This window comes from Monomorium pharaonis, chromosome 5 (assembly GCF_013373865.1).
Source record: "Monomorium pharaonis isolate MP-MQ-018 chromosome 5, ASM1337386v2, whole genome shotgun sequence".
Taxonomy (NCBI): Eukaryota; Metazoa; Arthropoda; class Insecta; order Hymenoptera; family Formicidae; genus Monomorium; species Monomorium pharaonis.
The window spans coordinates 28,358,447-28,374,222 of record NC_050471.1 but is presented as its reverse complement, the minus strand read 5'-3'; the positions used below and the strand labels follow the sequence as shown (position 1 = coordinate 28,374,222).

The 15,776-nt window shown below is 37.1% G+C and overlaps 1 protein-coding gene and 1 long non-coding RNA gene across 3 annotated transcripts; one reads left to right on the top strand and one right to left on the bottom strand.

Annotated features, from left to right (window-relative positions):
* The first annotated feature begins 237 nt into the window (after nt 1–237).
* On the top strand, nt 238–10,459 carry LOC105831203 (splicing factor 3B subunit 3). The gene is made up of 13 exons (XM_012671184.3): nt 238–542; nt 663–1,201; nt 2,382–2,554; nt 2,753–3,249; nt 3,538–3,703; nt 4,218–4,386; nt 5,915–6,066; nt 6,580–6,735; nt 7,382–7,673; nt 7,810–8,476; nt 8,561–8,677; nt 8,849–9,227; nt 9,583–10,459. Exons 2-13 carry the CDS (start codon nt 805–807, stop codon nt 10,069–10,071), a joined length of 3,654 nt encoding a protein of 1,217 aa, XP_012526638.1. The 5' UTR covers nt 238–542; nt 663–804; the 3' UTR covers nt 10,072–10,459.
* A 599-nt stretch (nt 10,460–11,058) lies between these two features.
* On the bottom strand, nt 11,059–14,803 carry LOC114255211. Of its 2 annotated transcripts, none has more exons than XR_004963422.1 (2): nt 13,975–14,803; nt 11,059–13,928 (listed from the first exon to the last, which is right to left on the bottom strand). It is a non-coding gene; the product is annotated as an uncharacterized LOC114255211 (long non-coding RNA). The 2 variants fall into 2 exon arrangements; XR_003626510.2 differs by having other exon boundaries at nt 11,059–13,901.
* Between the last annotated feature and the right edge of the window lie 973 nt (nt 14,804–15,776).

Sequence of the window (15,776 nt, the reverse complement as noted above, 5' to 3'; positions counted from 1 at the left end):
TATTATAAAAACTTCTATATGCCATTCTAAAAAAGACACTTTCTAATTTATATTTACATTTTCAAAAGTTTTATTTTTACTTTTTGTTTAAGGAATACTGTTTAGATACAAAATAGTATGCTAGTATTGATGATCTTTCTTTATTTATATTAAATATTTATAACTCGATAACATGTTGTTTTAAATTTTGCGCGCGCTGAATCTAATTTGTCGCAAAAGCGCATTCAGAACAAAATGGCGGTGTTGAGTTGCCGCCTGAGAAATGTCTGCACCTGATTGGCTGGATTCAACGACATTAATTAATCAGGCTTGAGCTCACTTGTGATTGGTCGATTGTTGTTTCTGCAGCCAATGGCGAGAGGAAGACGCGCATCGTTTCCGGCGGATTGCCAGTGAAATGCGTGAGGAACGCCAGCACGGCGGAGATCCGTTCGCTCGGGTTCTCTCGTAACGGACGTGACGGTGCATTCGGCTCGCGACGAGAAAATCCCGGAGAATCCGAAGACATCGTCGAGCGTCGTCGCATCGAAGGTCCAATCGAGGTAAAATAATTATTCCTGATGATTCTGCGCTCTCGTAGCCGCCCTTATTTTTGCGTTTAACGATTCGTCTCGAGTTAATTTCGGCCCGAGAAACAATCCGCGTTGATTTTTGTTTCACAGAAATATCTGTCTCGCGACAGAGCATGGACCCTTGGAGTCTCCTAACGAGAGCACAAGCCCTCTGTTAACTCGCATCAATCGATCGATCAGGAAATCGACGAAGCAGTTAGAAAAAAAAAGCGGCGAGATCTAGCGAGCCAAGATGTATCTGTACAATCTGACTCTCCAACGTGCCACGGGGATCACACACGCGGTGCACGGCAATTTCTCCGGCAGCAAAATGCAGGAGATTCTCGTCTCCCGTGGCAAGTCGTTGGAGCTGCTACGGCCTGATCCGAACACGGGCAAGGTCCACACCCTGCTGACCATCGAGGTGTTCGGCATCATCCGGTCTCTCCTGGCGTTCAGACTGACCGGTGGAACGAAGGATTACATTGTCGTCGGGTCGGACTCCGGTCGCATAGTGATACTAGAGTATATCCCTGCCAAGAACACCTTTGAAAAGGTGCATCAGGAGACCTTTGGCAAGAGTGGATGCAGACGCATCGTTCCCGGCCAATATCTCGCTGTTGATCCAAAAGGAAGAGCTGTAATGATAGGTATACATTTTTTAATCTCAATTACCTTCAATTTGCCTTAATCTCTTAGCTAAATTAAAGTTTATTAGAAATTAATTTAGTTTAAATTAAATTGGATAAAAAATTGTTATATTATAATTTTCAAAAATTATTTCAAATACCAATAAAAAAATTTATAATATGATTATAAAATTAATTTAATATTTTATTTACATATTGTTTATATAAAATCTAATTTTGATTAGTTATATATAAAGTTAATAAATTAAAGTTTACTTAAAAAATAACTAATTAAAGTTAAAAATTAATTTATTTGAAGTTAACTAAGTTAATGTAAAAAGTTACTTTTAATAATAGTAAATTAATTCTTTGAGATTGATAAATGTTTTAAACATAAAGTTAAGAGGATGCTAAACAGCTCGTCAAACTTGATCGAGGTCGATAATGTAGTCATTCATTTGTCCTTGTTCATAAAAATATTTGCTTCAAAATACAAGTTATGTAGCTTATACGTACAAATGAATGGTACACCGCAGTTCGAAATAGATTAAGGAATAAGACTATTCGTTAAATTACGATTACAAGCCATAAAAAAAGTTATTTATTTGATCAAATTTTGTCCATTTAAGCGCTTTCACTACAAATTTCTCAGTAAAAGCGCTTAAATGAACAAAATTTGATCCAATAAATAACTTTTTATGGCTTGTAATCGTAATTTGACGAATATAGTCTTACTCCTCAATCTATTCCGAACTGCGGTGTACCATTCATTTGTACGTATAAGCTACATAACTTATATTTTAAAGCAAATATTTTTATGAACAAATAAACTTTAAAAATTTTTTTGCATTTTTGGTCTTGATCTAATCGTTCTCAGGTTTATGTGTGTATGTACTTTAACGTGTAAAAGAAGTCATTCTTTAAACACAATCATTAGCTAAATCTTGATGTTTAGAATCTTCTTGAAAATCTTTCCCACAAATTATTTATTTTATTTATAATTTTCTAAGTTACAATCCAACCCTGGATTTATAAAACAATTTATACTATTATTATTTATTAAGTACCAGTGATTATCATATCCGTGTTTCAACTGATTAACATTGATTACATTTTTACTTATTATGATGGTACTTTATTGATAACAATTGCAATTGCACTTTAATGCAAATTTTGTATTACATCACATTTACTGTTATAGGTGCTATCGAGAAGCAGAAACTTGTGTACATTCTCAACAGAGATGCTGAAGCTCGTCTGACAATCTCTTCTCCATTGGAAGCTCACAAGAGCAATACTCTGGTTTACCATACGGTTGGCGTTGACAATAGTTTTGAGAATCCCCTGTTTGCGTGTTTAGAAATTGATTACGAGGTAATCACACAATGTTTTATATCATGTTTTGAATAATAGACGTCGATGTCAGGTATCTTATGATTTCACTTTCCGTGTTTCAACTGATTAACAGTGATTACATCTCTTTATTGTTATGAAGATACTTGCGCCTATTTGCAGCGCACATATAAATAAAGCATACATGTTTCTAATATCTCGCGAAAAATGTTAATCCAGGAAGCTGATAGCGATCCCACGGGCGACGCGGCGGTGAAAACACAGCAGACGCTTACGCTATACGAACTTGATCTTGGTTTGAATCACGTGGTACGGAAGTACAGCGAGCCCCTGGAGGAACATGCCAACTTCCTCGTGTCTGTGCCCGGCGGTAATGACGGTCCAAGCGGCGTGCTCATCTGCTCCGAGAACTATCTTACGTACAAGAACCTCGGGGATCAACATGACATACGTTGCCCAATCCCGCGACGCCGCAACGACCTGGACGATCCCGAGCGGGGGATGATATTCGTGTGCTCGGCCACGCACAAGACGAAAAGCATGTTCTTTTTTCTCGCGCAGACGGAGCAGGGCGATATCTTTAAGATCACACTCGAGACGGAAGAGGACATGGTCACTGAGATTAAGCTCAAGTACTTCGACACCGTGCCCGTGGCGGCGAGTATGTGCGTCCTGAAAACGGGATTCCTGTTTGTTGCTTCGGAATTCGGCAACCAGTTAGTATCGCAAACTGTACTTAATGCGTATTAGTAACGGGCAATTAATCAATTACTCAGAGATAAAGAATCGAACAGAATTTATTATTAAGGGGAAAAAATCGATTTAATTATAATTAATAATTCAAGTAATGTTTTTTCCTTTAATGATCGATTCTGTTTGATTCTATCTCTGAATAATTAATTAATCAATTGTGAATGAATTGCCACTAATGCGTATGCGTTACTTGCACGCGCGCGTCTAGATTACTGCGAACAATGTAATTACATTGTCTTACATTTTTTTAGTTACTTATATCAAATAGCGCATCTCGGTGACGATGACGACGAGCCTGAATTCAGTTCTGCGATGCCGTTGGAGGAAGGTGACACATTCTTCTTTGCCCCGCGACCGCTTCGAAATCTAGTGTTGGTCGACGAAATGGACAGTCTTTCGCCTATTATGGCTTGCCAGGTGTGATATATTTTTTTCATAAAGTACAAGTTTTATTCAAAGTTATGCACTTCAAGTAGGTGAGAGACATTATTTTCTTACGTCTCTTTCCTGTTGGATTGTGCAATAGTAGAACTCTCTTCGTCGCCTTTGGTTTGTTATTGCAAATTGAAGTGAATACTTGGAGAGACAAATGCACTTTAGAATCACTGCATCAGTCGCTGAACAATCACAAGTAAATGACTGCTTAAAAAAAATATTAAAATAATAAGTTTTAAAATTTTACATTAAAAGGATAAATGGCAAATTAATTGATGTTTTTACATCTAATTTTTATACAAATTTAGTAAAAAAAATTTTACTAGAAAACTAAATTGTTTTATTATTTGTTTACTGATTGGTTCAATGTTCTTATTTGCTCAATGATACTTATTTGTGCAGTGATGTTATTCGCGTTATTTTTCTGCTTCCTTGTTACATCTACAGAGGGAAGACAACGAGCAGACGGTTTAAGAACTTTTAATTGTCACTGTAGGTGGCAGATCTGGCGAACGAAGACACACCGCAATTGTACATTGCATGCGGTCGAGGACCGCGATCCACATTGCGAGTATTACGCCACGGTCTCGAAGTGTCCGAGATGGCCGTGAGCGAGCTGCCGGGTAATCCAAACGCTGTATGGACGGTGAAGAGAAGAATCGATGGTTAGTCGAAAGATATTTCTATATACCAATTGTCTGCATGTTTCCACTTGAATTGCTTACTCAACAATCAAGAAGTTTTTAGCTCTTTTCTTTTTTTCTTGAGAATTTACTTTCTACATATCTTGTCTCTATTCTTTTCTGACTTTTTATACATGCAAAGTGACAAGTAACAAAAGTGCATATTCTGCAATTAAAGGTATCGCAGACTTCTACTCTTTTGTTTTTTTCATACTTGTTTATGAAAGTGATTCATAAATAGTTAGCAATAATAAACACACAGAAAAATATAAATATTGGTAAAAAAAATTAAATGTTTTTTTTTAAGTAATGTTATTTTAACAAATATTTTCTTGGTAATAGTCTTAAACCTCATAAATTTTTGGAAAACATTTTATTTAAAAAAACGTTTTATACTCTTTCGAAGAATATTATAAAATTTTGAGAGTCAGAATAATAAACAAATCAGATTTTAGTTTTACTGTAATATTCTCAGTTAAATTATTGCTTGAATATACAGGGTGTCCCAAAACATGTGGGTCAACGCTCGTAAAAAGGTAGAAGGGATCGAAATGAACATAAAAGTCTAATATTGTTCTTGGGTTAGGTCCACTAATAATCGAGATATTAACGTATGGAATCTGCAAATAATCTACTTCTATCATAATTGTGAACAGTAAATTAATGAAGGCTTATCATACATCCACGATAAATTTTTTCTTCCATGTTATGGCTCCAATGGATCGAGCTCTTCCTTCGACGCGCTCTCATTTGTATAATTTGAAAAATTAATACCTCAATTATTGATGGACCTAACTCAAGACAATATTGGACTTTTGTTTATCTCGATCCCTTCTACCTTTTTACGAGCGTTAGTCTACATGTTTTGGGACATCCTATATATTCAAAATATATTTTTATACACATTAAAATTTACGATAAACATACAAAAAATTTGCGGCCATATGAATTTATGAAATACTTGAAACAAGCAACTTGTTTATTTAAATTTGTAGTATGTATTTATAATATACATTTTTCTGTGTGTAATTCGAACAAATTTGCATTTGCAAAAGCTTTCGGGTAAGAACAGTACTTAGTATTATTTGAAAGAATTTTAATATAGTTTAAAGAATTTTAATATAGTTTTGCTATAAAAAGACAACGGCGTCGGTTTTGTAAAACGATATTAATTAACCTGGTGGCTTGATACACTCTTATCAAACACCAGTTCTCTCTTTCAGGATGCCAGCGTGCTATTGGTTGACCCACAGAACTCTGAATGACCGAAAGGTAAGGACCTCGGGGCGCGAAATTGGCACGAGCGAGAGTCGATTCGTTTGACAAATTAAAGAAAAAAAAGCGAAAGCTCGTCGGCTTTTTCCGTGCCCCTACGAGAACGTGCGCGGTTTCGAATAGGAGATCGAGGGACGCTTAAACACACTATATATCTGTGCAAATTTAAATATTCGATACAAAGACGTATTTCCCCCATGTACTCTGAGAATGAGCTTTGTAATTTTGATTCCAGAGGAATATGATGCATACATCATAGTGTCCTTCGTGAACGCCACTCTCGTACTCAGTATCGGCGAGACTGTTGAAGAAGTGACGGATTCGGGTTTTCTCGGTACAACACCAACCTTGAGTTGCTCCGCCTTAGGCGAGGACGCGTTAGTGCAGGTACATAGAAATTATATCGTATCTTTCGTGAAGCTCCCTGTGTAAACCAGGCATCCCATATTGTATTAAATTTGAGAGATTAATGTAAAATTTGACAAATATGGATAAATATTCTTACATAAATATTTATATAAAGATAAAATCATAAATATCTTTACATATATATTAGTATATTAATAATCCGGCCAAAATAATTACTTGATTTTTTAAAATTTATTTTTGGGGTGGAATAGTATATGCATGGAATTGCAGAATTTTTTTATTGCACTTGGTATCTCCGACACCTGGTTGACCACGTGTCGGTCGCAAAAGAGTGCTAAAGTATTCGGGCTCACGCATCGTTGGAACGTTCAAGATCTAGTCTAAACTTTCCTGGTATTACAGGCCCAACATTGCATTACAGAAATATTGATTTTTACAATGATTAATATATTATTATTATTATTATTATTAAATGATATATAACATATAAAGTATATGATTTAATTATCTGGAACCTTAAATATTTTTCAGGTATATCCTGACGGTATACGTCATATCAGAGCGGATAAGCGTGTCAACGAATGGAAGGCACCTGGCAAAAAAACCATTGTGAAATGTGCTGTCAATCAACGTCAAGTTGTGATCGCTCTCACTGGAGGAGAATTGGTTTATTTCGAGATGGATCCTGTATGTATTTGTCGTAATTCTTTTCTAATGCTCTCGAGCGCACAGTGGAAAAATATTAGGCTCTTTTTCTACTGTCGGACGATTCACAAGAAAGACGTTTATTGTGTTATATTCTTATTTCATTACTTTGATTCTATTATTTAATTTATAAAATGACTATATCTGTGACTTTCATTATTACATCAATAGAACGTTTAAATATAAGCCTGTTCTTTGTCACTGCACTGTTACACTGTTGTAATAAGCTAGAACAAGACAAATATATTTTTTCTTATTCTAACTTATTGTACAGCAGTGACAAAGAACAGAACTTATGCTATTCTTTGTGTTTTTTTGTGACATTCCATGGACATTCAAGACAGTTATTACTAATCAGCTTACTAATTCTTATTTCTAAAATTTCTCTATTGGGTGTAGGGCCTAATGTAAGACTTTAACGATTATTATGACGCATTATTGTTCTCTCTGAAACATCTAATACTTGTTCTCAGAGATGTAGAGGATGCGAAGAGCATACCACTCATTTCATCTTACATGGTCAACCTAGCTAAGTCTGTTGTTTAGTGGTTGGAACTGATGGAGAGTGAACAAGAAATTTTCCATCAATAATGGCTTTTTTTTTATCAATCTTCACGCATCTTTTCAGACCGGACAATTGAATGAGTATACGGAAAGAAAAAAGATGCCCTCAGAGGTAATGTGTATGGCTCTCGGAAACGTGGCAGTGGGCGAACAACGCTCGTGGTTCCTTGCCGTCGGTCTGCAGGATAATACGGTGAGGATAATATCATTGGATCCCTCAGACTGCTTAGCGCCACGAAGTATGCAAGCGTTACCAGCAGCTGCAGAGAGTCTATGCATCGTGGAGATGGGCTCCAAGGACGCTGATAATTCCGAGGATTCGGCGCCGCAGCAATCCAGTTTATATCTGAATATAGGTAAATTATATTTCCAAATCTGCATTTACATTTATATGCAGCAAATTTTTTTTTTATTTCTAAAAAAAGAAAAAGTAATAGAGTCGAGTTGAACTTTTAATACATAGTTATATATTACTGTTGCCGTTAATTCTAGGTTTGCAAAATGGTGTGTTGCTCAGAACTGTGTTAGATCCAATTTCGGGCGATCTTGCGGACACGAGAACACGATATCTAGGCTCTCGTCCTGTGAAACTCTTCAGAATACGAATGCAGGGTAATCAGGCCGTGCTGGCGATGAGCAGCCGGTCCTGGCTGAGCTATTACCATCAGAATCGTTTTCACCTAACGCCCCTGTCATACGAAAGTCTCGAATTCGCGTCGGGCTTCAGTTCCGAGCAGTGTCCAGAAGGCATTGTCGCCATTTCAACAAACACGTTGAGGATTCTAGCGCTCGAGAAACTCGGCGCCGTGTTTAATCAGGTGAGCTTTCCGCTGGAGTACACGCCACGGAAGTTTGCGATTCACCCGGACTCTGCACACCTGGTGGTTATCGAGACGGAGCACAACGCCTATACAGAGGAGACGAAGCAACAGAGAAGATTGCAGATGGCGGAAGAGATGCAGGAGGCGGCCGGCGCTGAGGAGGCTGCCGTTGCCCGGGAGTTGGCGGAGGCGTTTCTATCGGAGGAACCAAACGAGGCAGTTTTTGGTGCTCCACGGGCGGGCCCAGGACTGTGGGCCTCCTTGCTGAGAATAATGGCACCGACCACCGGGCATACGTTTGAAATACATCGATTCGAACAAAATCTAGCTGCATTATGGTAAGTAAAAAACTAACGCTCAATTTTTATTGAAAATAATTCCAATAAATTGTCTACTATTAAATTTTTTCTCCCCTTTTACAGTATTTGCCTCGTAAAGTTCGCCAATCAAGGTGACCAACTGTTTCTCATCGTTGGAGTCGCGAAGGAATTTCAATTGAATCCTAGAGTCAGCAATGGTGGTTTTCTTTACACATACAAGTAAGATATTTTACTATATGGTATTCTGTTTGATAAAATAATAAATGATGAGAAAAAGATAGATATCTGTATTTTGATGATAGTCCTGCAGTGCTGATTTATAGTATCTTTTGCATGAACGTAATATTTCTCACGACGAAATAATCAAAAGTGATCACTTCGTGTTTTCAGAGTAAATGCGGACTGTACCAGTATCGAACTGCTACACAAATCCCCGTTAGACGAAGTACCATTAGCCATTTGTCCGTATCAAGGTCGAGTGCTAGTCGGCGTGGGCAGAATGTTACGGCTTTACGACATGGGTAAAAAGAAATTACTACGTAAATGCGAGAATAAGCATATACCCAATGCTGTTGTGTCGATCAATGCAATCGGTCAACGGATCTATGTCAGTGACGTGCAGGAATCAGTATATGCCGTGAGGTACAAGCGCCAGGAGAATCAGTTAATCGTTTTCGCGGACGACACGCATCCTAGGTGGATTACGACGACGTGCGTATTGGATTATGACACGGTCGCCACCGCTGATAAATTTGGCAACATAGCTGTGGTGAGTTCTTACATCGTCTTATTAGCTAGAGAATTTATTACGAAAAAACTATATTTTAATTTTCAAGGAATTTTTATCCTTGAAAATCGCAAATTTTATTAGTGCTTGTGGAAAATTTTGAAAATTTTACTTTTAAATTTAATTTACTTTTATTTTTTCAATGTAGAACAAAATCTATTTCAAGCTGCACTAAAAATTTTTGTAATCTTCAAATTTTGAGTAAAATTCTTAGAAAATTCGAGAATTTCCAGAAAATTTTTTTACAAAATTTAGGTAAACACTTAGCGTCATGTTTATACAACAATTATATTTGTTATTATGTATTTGTTACATTCTCTTTCCCATCTTTTTTTAGATACGATTAGCAACTGGCATTAATGATGATGTTGATGAAGATCCTACCGGAAATAAGGCACTTTGGGATCGAGGGCTGCTAAATGGCGCGAGTCAAAAAGCGGACACGGTGGCGTGTTTCCATGTTGGCGAGACGGTGATGTCGCTACAGAAGGCGACTCTCATTCCCGGCGGTTCTGAAAGTTTGGTCTATACGACTTTAAGCGGAACGGTAGGAGTGCTCGTGCCATTCACAAGCCACGAGGATCACGATTTCTTTCAGCATCTAGAAATGCATATGCGATCCGAGCATCCTCCTCTGTGCGGCAGAGATCATCTATCCTTTCGATCGTACTATTATCCTGTAAAAAATGTCATTGACGGCGATCTTTGCGAACAATTCAACTCGATCGAGCCCACTAAACAGAAAAGCATCTCCAGCGATCTCGAGAGGACGCCATCCGAAGTGTCGAAGAGGCTGGAGGACATACGCACGCGTTATGCTTTCTAAACTTTACGGGCGCAAGAATCATGTTCTTCGACACATCGTTTTTTTTCCATAGAACTCTTGTTTCTAATATATCATGAAAGATCCGTGTTAATTTTATTAATTTACTCTTTTGTTTCACAATTTGTTAATTCATTTTTGCATAATATTAGATTAATGTCGTATGCATTTTTTATTGATTCAATTGTGAAAATTAAATTCTGTTATATACATCATTGCAATATATCGGGTATAAACATTTAATGTGTAAAAATTCAAAATTTTCATTCAAAATGTGTGATAGCTTTATTGTGTAGACATAAAACATAATTTTTATAATATATATGTTAACGTCGATATATAATGTATATTTAATTTCTTTTAAGGATAAACACTCAATAATGAAAACAAAGTAACAGTATTTTAATAGCTTTAGGGTGACTCGTGTAAACTTTTTGTATCTCTGTAACAACTGTAGCGAACTGCTATTAAATTCGCGAGACATTAAGAGGATGCTAAACTGCTCGTCAAACTTGATCGAGGTCGATAATGTAGTCATTTGGGCACGTTATTAACAAAATTTTGTATGTATTTCTTTTATAGATTTAGAAATCCTTTTCCAGAATTAATTGTGGAGAATTTTTAATTCTGTAAATGCAATAAAAAGTACATTGGAACAAATTGTACAATTCTGACGATAAAACAGATAGGATCCTTTTAAACACCGAAAACTTTTTTTCTAAGGTTCTTAGGCTCATTCTAAAAGCACAGTATTATTCTTTGCTGAAATGCCAAGTGCGCCCTATGCTTATTTTATACGTACAAAGTCTGAAACTTTTATACGCAGCCAATGTTTTCACGAGTCGACTACAGAAGTCGATAACAAAATTATAATTTTCTAACTTTCTTTCGTTTTTCGTATGAAATTGATCGCAGTGCACCGCGTTATTATCTGTATTTTAATTTTGGAGGAAGATTTTCAATTCCATGCAATCAATAAAAAGATTTCGGGGTCCGAAAATTAATGATAAAACAGCAGTTTAGTATCCCCTTAAGTGTTAAAGTCATGGATTTGGCTTTCCGTCGTGAATAGGTTTTAATTATATTTGTACCACAAATGTAGATATATAAACGTCATTTCAGCACTATATATATATACCATATACAAACTGATTAACACATTGCCATATTCAAATTGCATCAGCGATTAAGCAATTAATTTCCATTTATTGTGGTCCTGCAAATTTGCACATTAAATCATCGAATCTAACATCAATTCATTGCCTAATGATTTATGCATCCACCTATAAATATTCATCACATGAATATCTTTAAATATATTTATTAAATGAGAATTATTGTCTTTCTTTTTTTCTTTCTATATGCTGATAGATTGTACTGTGTGTCAAGAACATTTTTCGTAAAATATCCTTTCATACTTAGCGAGATACTGCAACATATCTTTTACATTGTAAGAACACCTCTAGACACAAACCATTATTTTTAAACAATTCAATATTGTTACAGAAAGGTAGCTCAATCGAACATATAATCACTATAGTTGATAAATAAATAAGACAAAAACGATTATTACATTTTTCAAAGATTATTATTTTTTTAATATTTTTTTTAGATAGACGTCTACAATGAAGACTTAAGCTTTAAGCCGTAAGAAATTGACCAATCACAGTCAATTTTTATAAAAATACTCAATTGTGATTAGTCAATTTCTTACGGATAAAAACTTAAGTCTTCATTGTAGACTACGTCTTATTTAATGATGATTATCCCTGTAAGTGGTGCAGTGATTCTATTTTTGTAAGTTTTTTAGATTTTATATATACACGCGCGCGCGCGTCTTTCATTTTTATCAGATTTCCGACCATTGAGAATTGCAGTATCATTACTTTTTAGTGCTACAGTTTCCTGAAGAGTCTTAATCCTCTTCGAGCCCTCTTCATTCTGTTCGATTGAAACTTGTTTTATATGCTGCAAACCACATATTGAACTTTTACCTTGAAGGAACCAGATTTATCAAGATTCATTATGCCTAAAGAAAATTTCTTTTCGTAGTTTTTAATTATTGAAAAAAAAAATTATCGATCTTTTAAGGTATTTGAGGAAAATTAAAATCTTGCCAATATTGTGCACAAAAAACTTAATAAGTATATTTAAATAGTCTAAAAACAATTGAAGAAGGAGTTAAGTCACGACGAATTTCGAAAGCGATGCAATCTTCGAGTTATTTTTTGAAAATGTATAATTTTGACGGCATTGAAACCATGAAACGTTAATGTCGATTTGTTATTTAACCGAATGAAATAACATTTTCGTATAGGGACAAGACTTCGATTAATAGTACTGCAAATAGATATCGTTATTTGAGGATATCTCGACACTTGAATTAGCACAGTGGAACGACGAATCTATCTACATTATGCGCCGATGGCATTATGGCATAACTAGGTGAGCATGCATCCCGACGATGCATTCATCACTCAATTGCATCTCCCTCCTCTCTTCTTCTCCCGATACTCGCATGCACACAATTATGCACATGCACACAAACATATACCGTCTCTCCTCAAAGCATTCTATAACTTGATACGCGAATACACCGCATACCGGTATTAAATTTGAGAGGGGCCAGTATACAGACTGTTATAGAAGCGAAATTTCGGGACTTGAACTGAAATCTAAAGTAGCATAAAGTTTCGTTATTTTATCTTTATTTAATACTTGTAATTACATAATTAATTTACACGCATCTTATTCGCCGAAACTGACTTTGTTAATTAAACTTGACTAAATTTTTCGACTTGACCGCATAGAAAATGAAGTATCAAGTCTACGGGAGCTTTCCACCCAGTGAGAAATAGTACATCGAATCGACATTGATTCGACATCGAAATCATCACTTCGATGTCGATTCGACGTCGAATTGATGTTGAATTCATTATTGTTTCTCGCTGGGCAGCAAGAGACACAAATTGACACAGCAGCAATTTTGTCCTTGTCTCTCACTGAATATCAACCAAAGACAGAAATACTGCTGTGTCAATTTGTGTCACTTGCTGGAAAGTTCCCTTCGCATGTTCAACTTAAATAACGCAACCATTTTTTTCCCCGGTGTATAATGAATGCATCACGTGCGTGAGACTCGAAAGCTCTACCTCTCAGGAGGGATTTCCGTAATTGCCCGTAATTTTGCGGCTACCCGCCCGGTTTCCCTTCGTGCAAAAGTGGATTATACCGCGCGCGCCTTGGCGTGGCAAGATACATCGTCCAATTATAGACGCGCGGCTGTTTACCGCACGCTCGCGCGCTATCGGATTTACCCCGTGACCGCGTTTCGCGGGATTAGATATTCTTAATTGGCACGCGCGCGGCGACGGCAACGCGCGCCGCGCGCGCGGACGATGAACCGCTTGTTGTTAATAAGCGGAGATAATGAGCGCGCGCGCGCGCGCGCGAGATCGATAAGCACTCGAAAGAAGAAAGAGGAACGGCGGAGTGCCGTCGTTGATGCTGGTAACGTGATAAGAGAATTGTCGCCGATCCCTTTTGTATGCGCTCTCCAGAAAGCGAGATGAAGGTAGAAAGAGGAAGAAGGAAAGGAAGCGAGAGAGCGAGATGGAAAAGGGGTGTGCACTCTCGTTCGATCGCCGCCGCCGCCGCCGTCGTCGTCGTCGTCGTCGTCGTCGTCGAGACGAGGAGGCTGTGCGATGCACGCGTCGATGGCTGCACATCTGTATGTATTAAGAGCAACGAAACGTCGTCAAGCGTCGACGATGACGACGTCCTCGACACGCTTCACCTCGATGATACGAGCCGCACGCGTCTCCCCACAAGCTCTGCGAAGCTCAACATCAGGAAGAGGCCTGAAGAGGTATCGGTAAAAAGCCGAGAGAAAAGAGGGTGGCATACCTGTAACGCGTTTGTACACGGTCCCAGCGAAAAACGATAATGAACTCGACAACAATTCGACGTCGAATCGACATCGAAATGATGATTTCTCACTGGGGTGTTGGGTCCCTAACTCGTTTTCTCATCTCCGAAGCCGTCCTCTCCGGCTAAAGATTGATGCCACAAACGCTTTGAACTATTTTTTTGTCAATTCATGAAATTTATTTCCGATTGGTCAATAAAACCCTTCGAAACATTCGTAGCGTAAAGTGGACCGCAGCCTCTATTACTCTCTGTATCGTATTGTGGTACCGTCCAATGATAGGGGTGAACGAAAGAATATCCCTCCTTCTCGCTCGATCGTCCGATCTGATTTGGACTGAGCGAGAAGAAGGGATCCTTTCGTTCGTTTTGTCATTACACAGACAGAGCGTTTCGCGTGTATGCGCGAGGTGGGCTTTCGTGGACACCGCAATCCCGAAATCCCATCGCCAGTAGTACCGGAGGAAAGGGTAGGGGGGGGGGGTGGAGAGGGAAGTGTATAAGGAAGAAATTATGTCGTGGGAAGGTCAAGACTGTATAATGCATAATGCTTTTGCAAGCGCTTTTTTTCCACTTTTGCTTTCGACTGACTGATCTGTGGTCGAGAAAAAGAAGGCAGAAGCGAAAATCATTCACCTACAAAAATTTAATACTAGCAGTATTAAATTTAACCCCCTGCCTATCCCGCTTTCCTCTGCTTGCTATCTGGGTCACTGGTTGTATTTTTCAAAGGGTTTTTGATTCTAAAAACCCGGGAAAAAATGTGTCATATAAAAACATGTATAAAAATATATAAAATATGTCCGTATATGTGTTTATATCAGTTTTCTTTTTCTGTAAAATTTCTGTTTGATATAAAAAAAAATAATAGTCATACTGAAAAGATAGGAACTAATTTAAAAACTAATTTTCGCATTGCTTCTTTAAAAAAGGCTAAGCATGAAAAATTCCATATATAATCATATATGTATATTTCAGAATATATACATGATTATATATGGACAATTTTTCATACTTGGCATTTTTAAAAAAAGCAATGCGAAAATTACTTTTTAAATTAGTTTCTATCTTTTCAGTATGACTATTATTTTTTTATGTCAAACAGAAATTTTAATATTTTAAATATATTTATATATTTTTTTTATATGAAACATTTTTCCCCGTGAATCTAAAGAAATTGCGGTGTACTTTTTCAACATTTGGAAGTACGATTGCACGATTGCATGGCCTAAAACTTTTTTCACTTTTTCCGTACATGTTCGAAGGCGGAATGAGAAAAATCGTCATGGATCAATGTGACCTAAATTTGTGGAGAGTTAATTAATTATTTTAAATATTAAAAGGACTGTCGCTATAGTTGCCACTTTTAATATTTAAAACAAGCAATTAATTATCGGCTAATTTAATATAGCCAGTATTAAATTTTTATAAGGGATTCTTTTTCATCTAGAAAGCAGCTTCTCGATCTTTTCCTCTTTACAGAGAAATTCAGATTTTTAATAAAATATAGAGTTTAATTTGACGCAATGGACCACCCCCCTCCCTTCTCATTTTGTGCTAATCAATACAACACGACATTTAATGTTCTCTATTTTAAAAGCAAACATAAATGATCTTTAACTTCAAATGATTTTGATCATCATGGTTATCCGTGTCCTCGAACTGATCGAAACGATTTCAAGGAAGATATCCGTGGGAGACGAGTTAAGTGGAACGTTCTATATACGACGTCAAGAGTCTCGACAGTTGACGACCTCGCGGACAGCAGGGTGGAAAGAGGG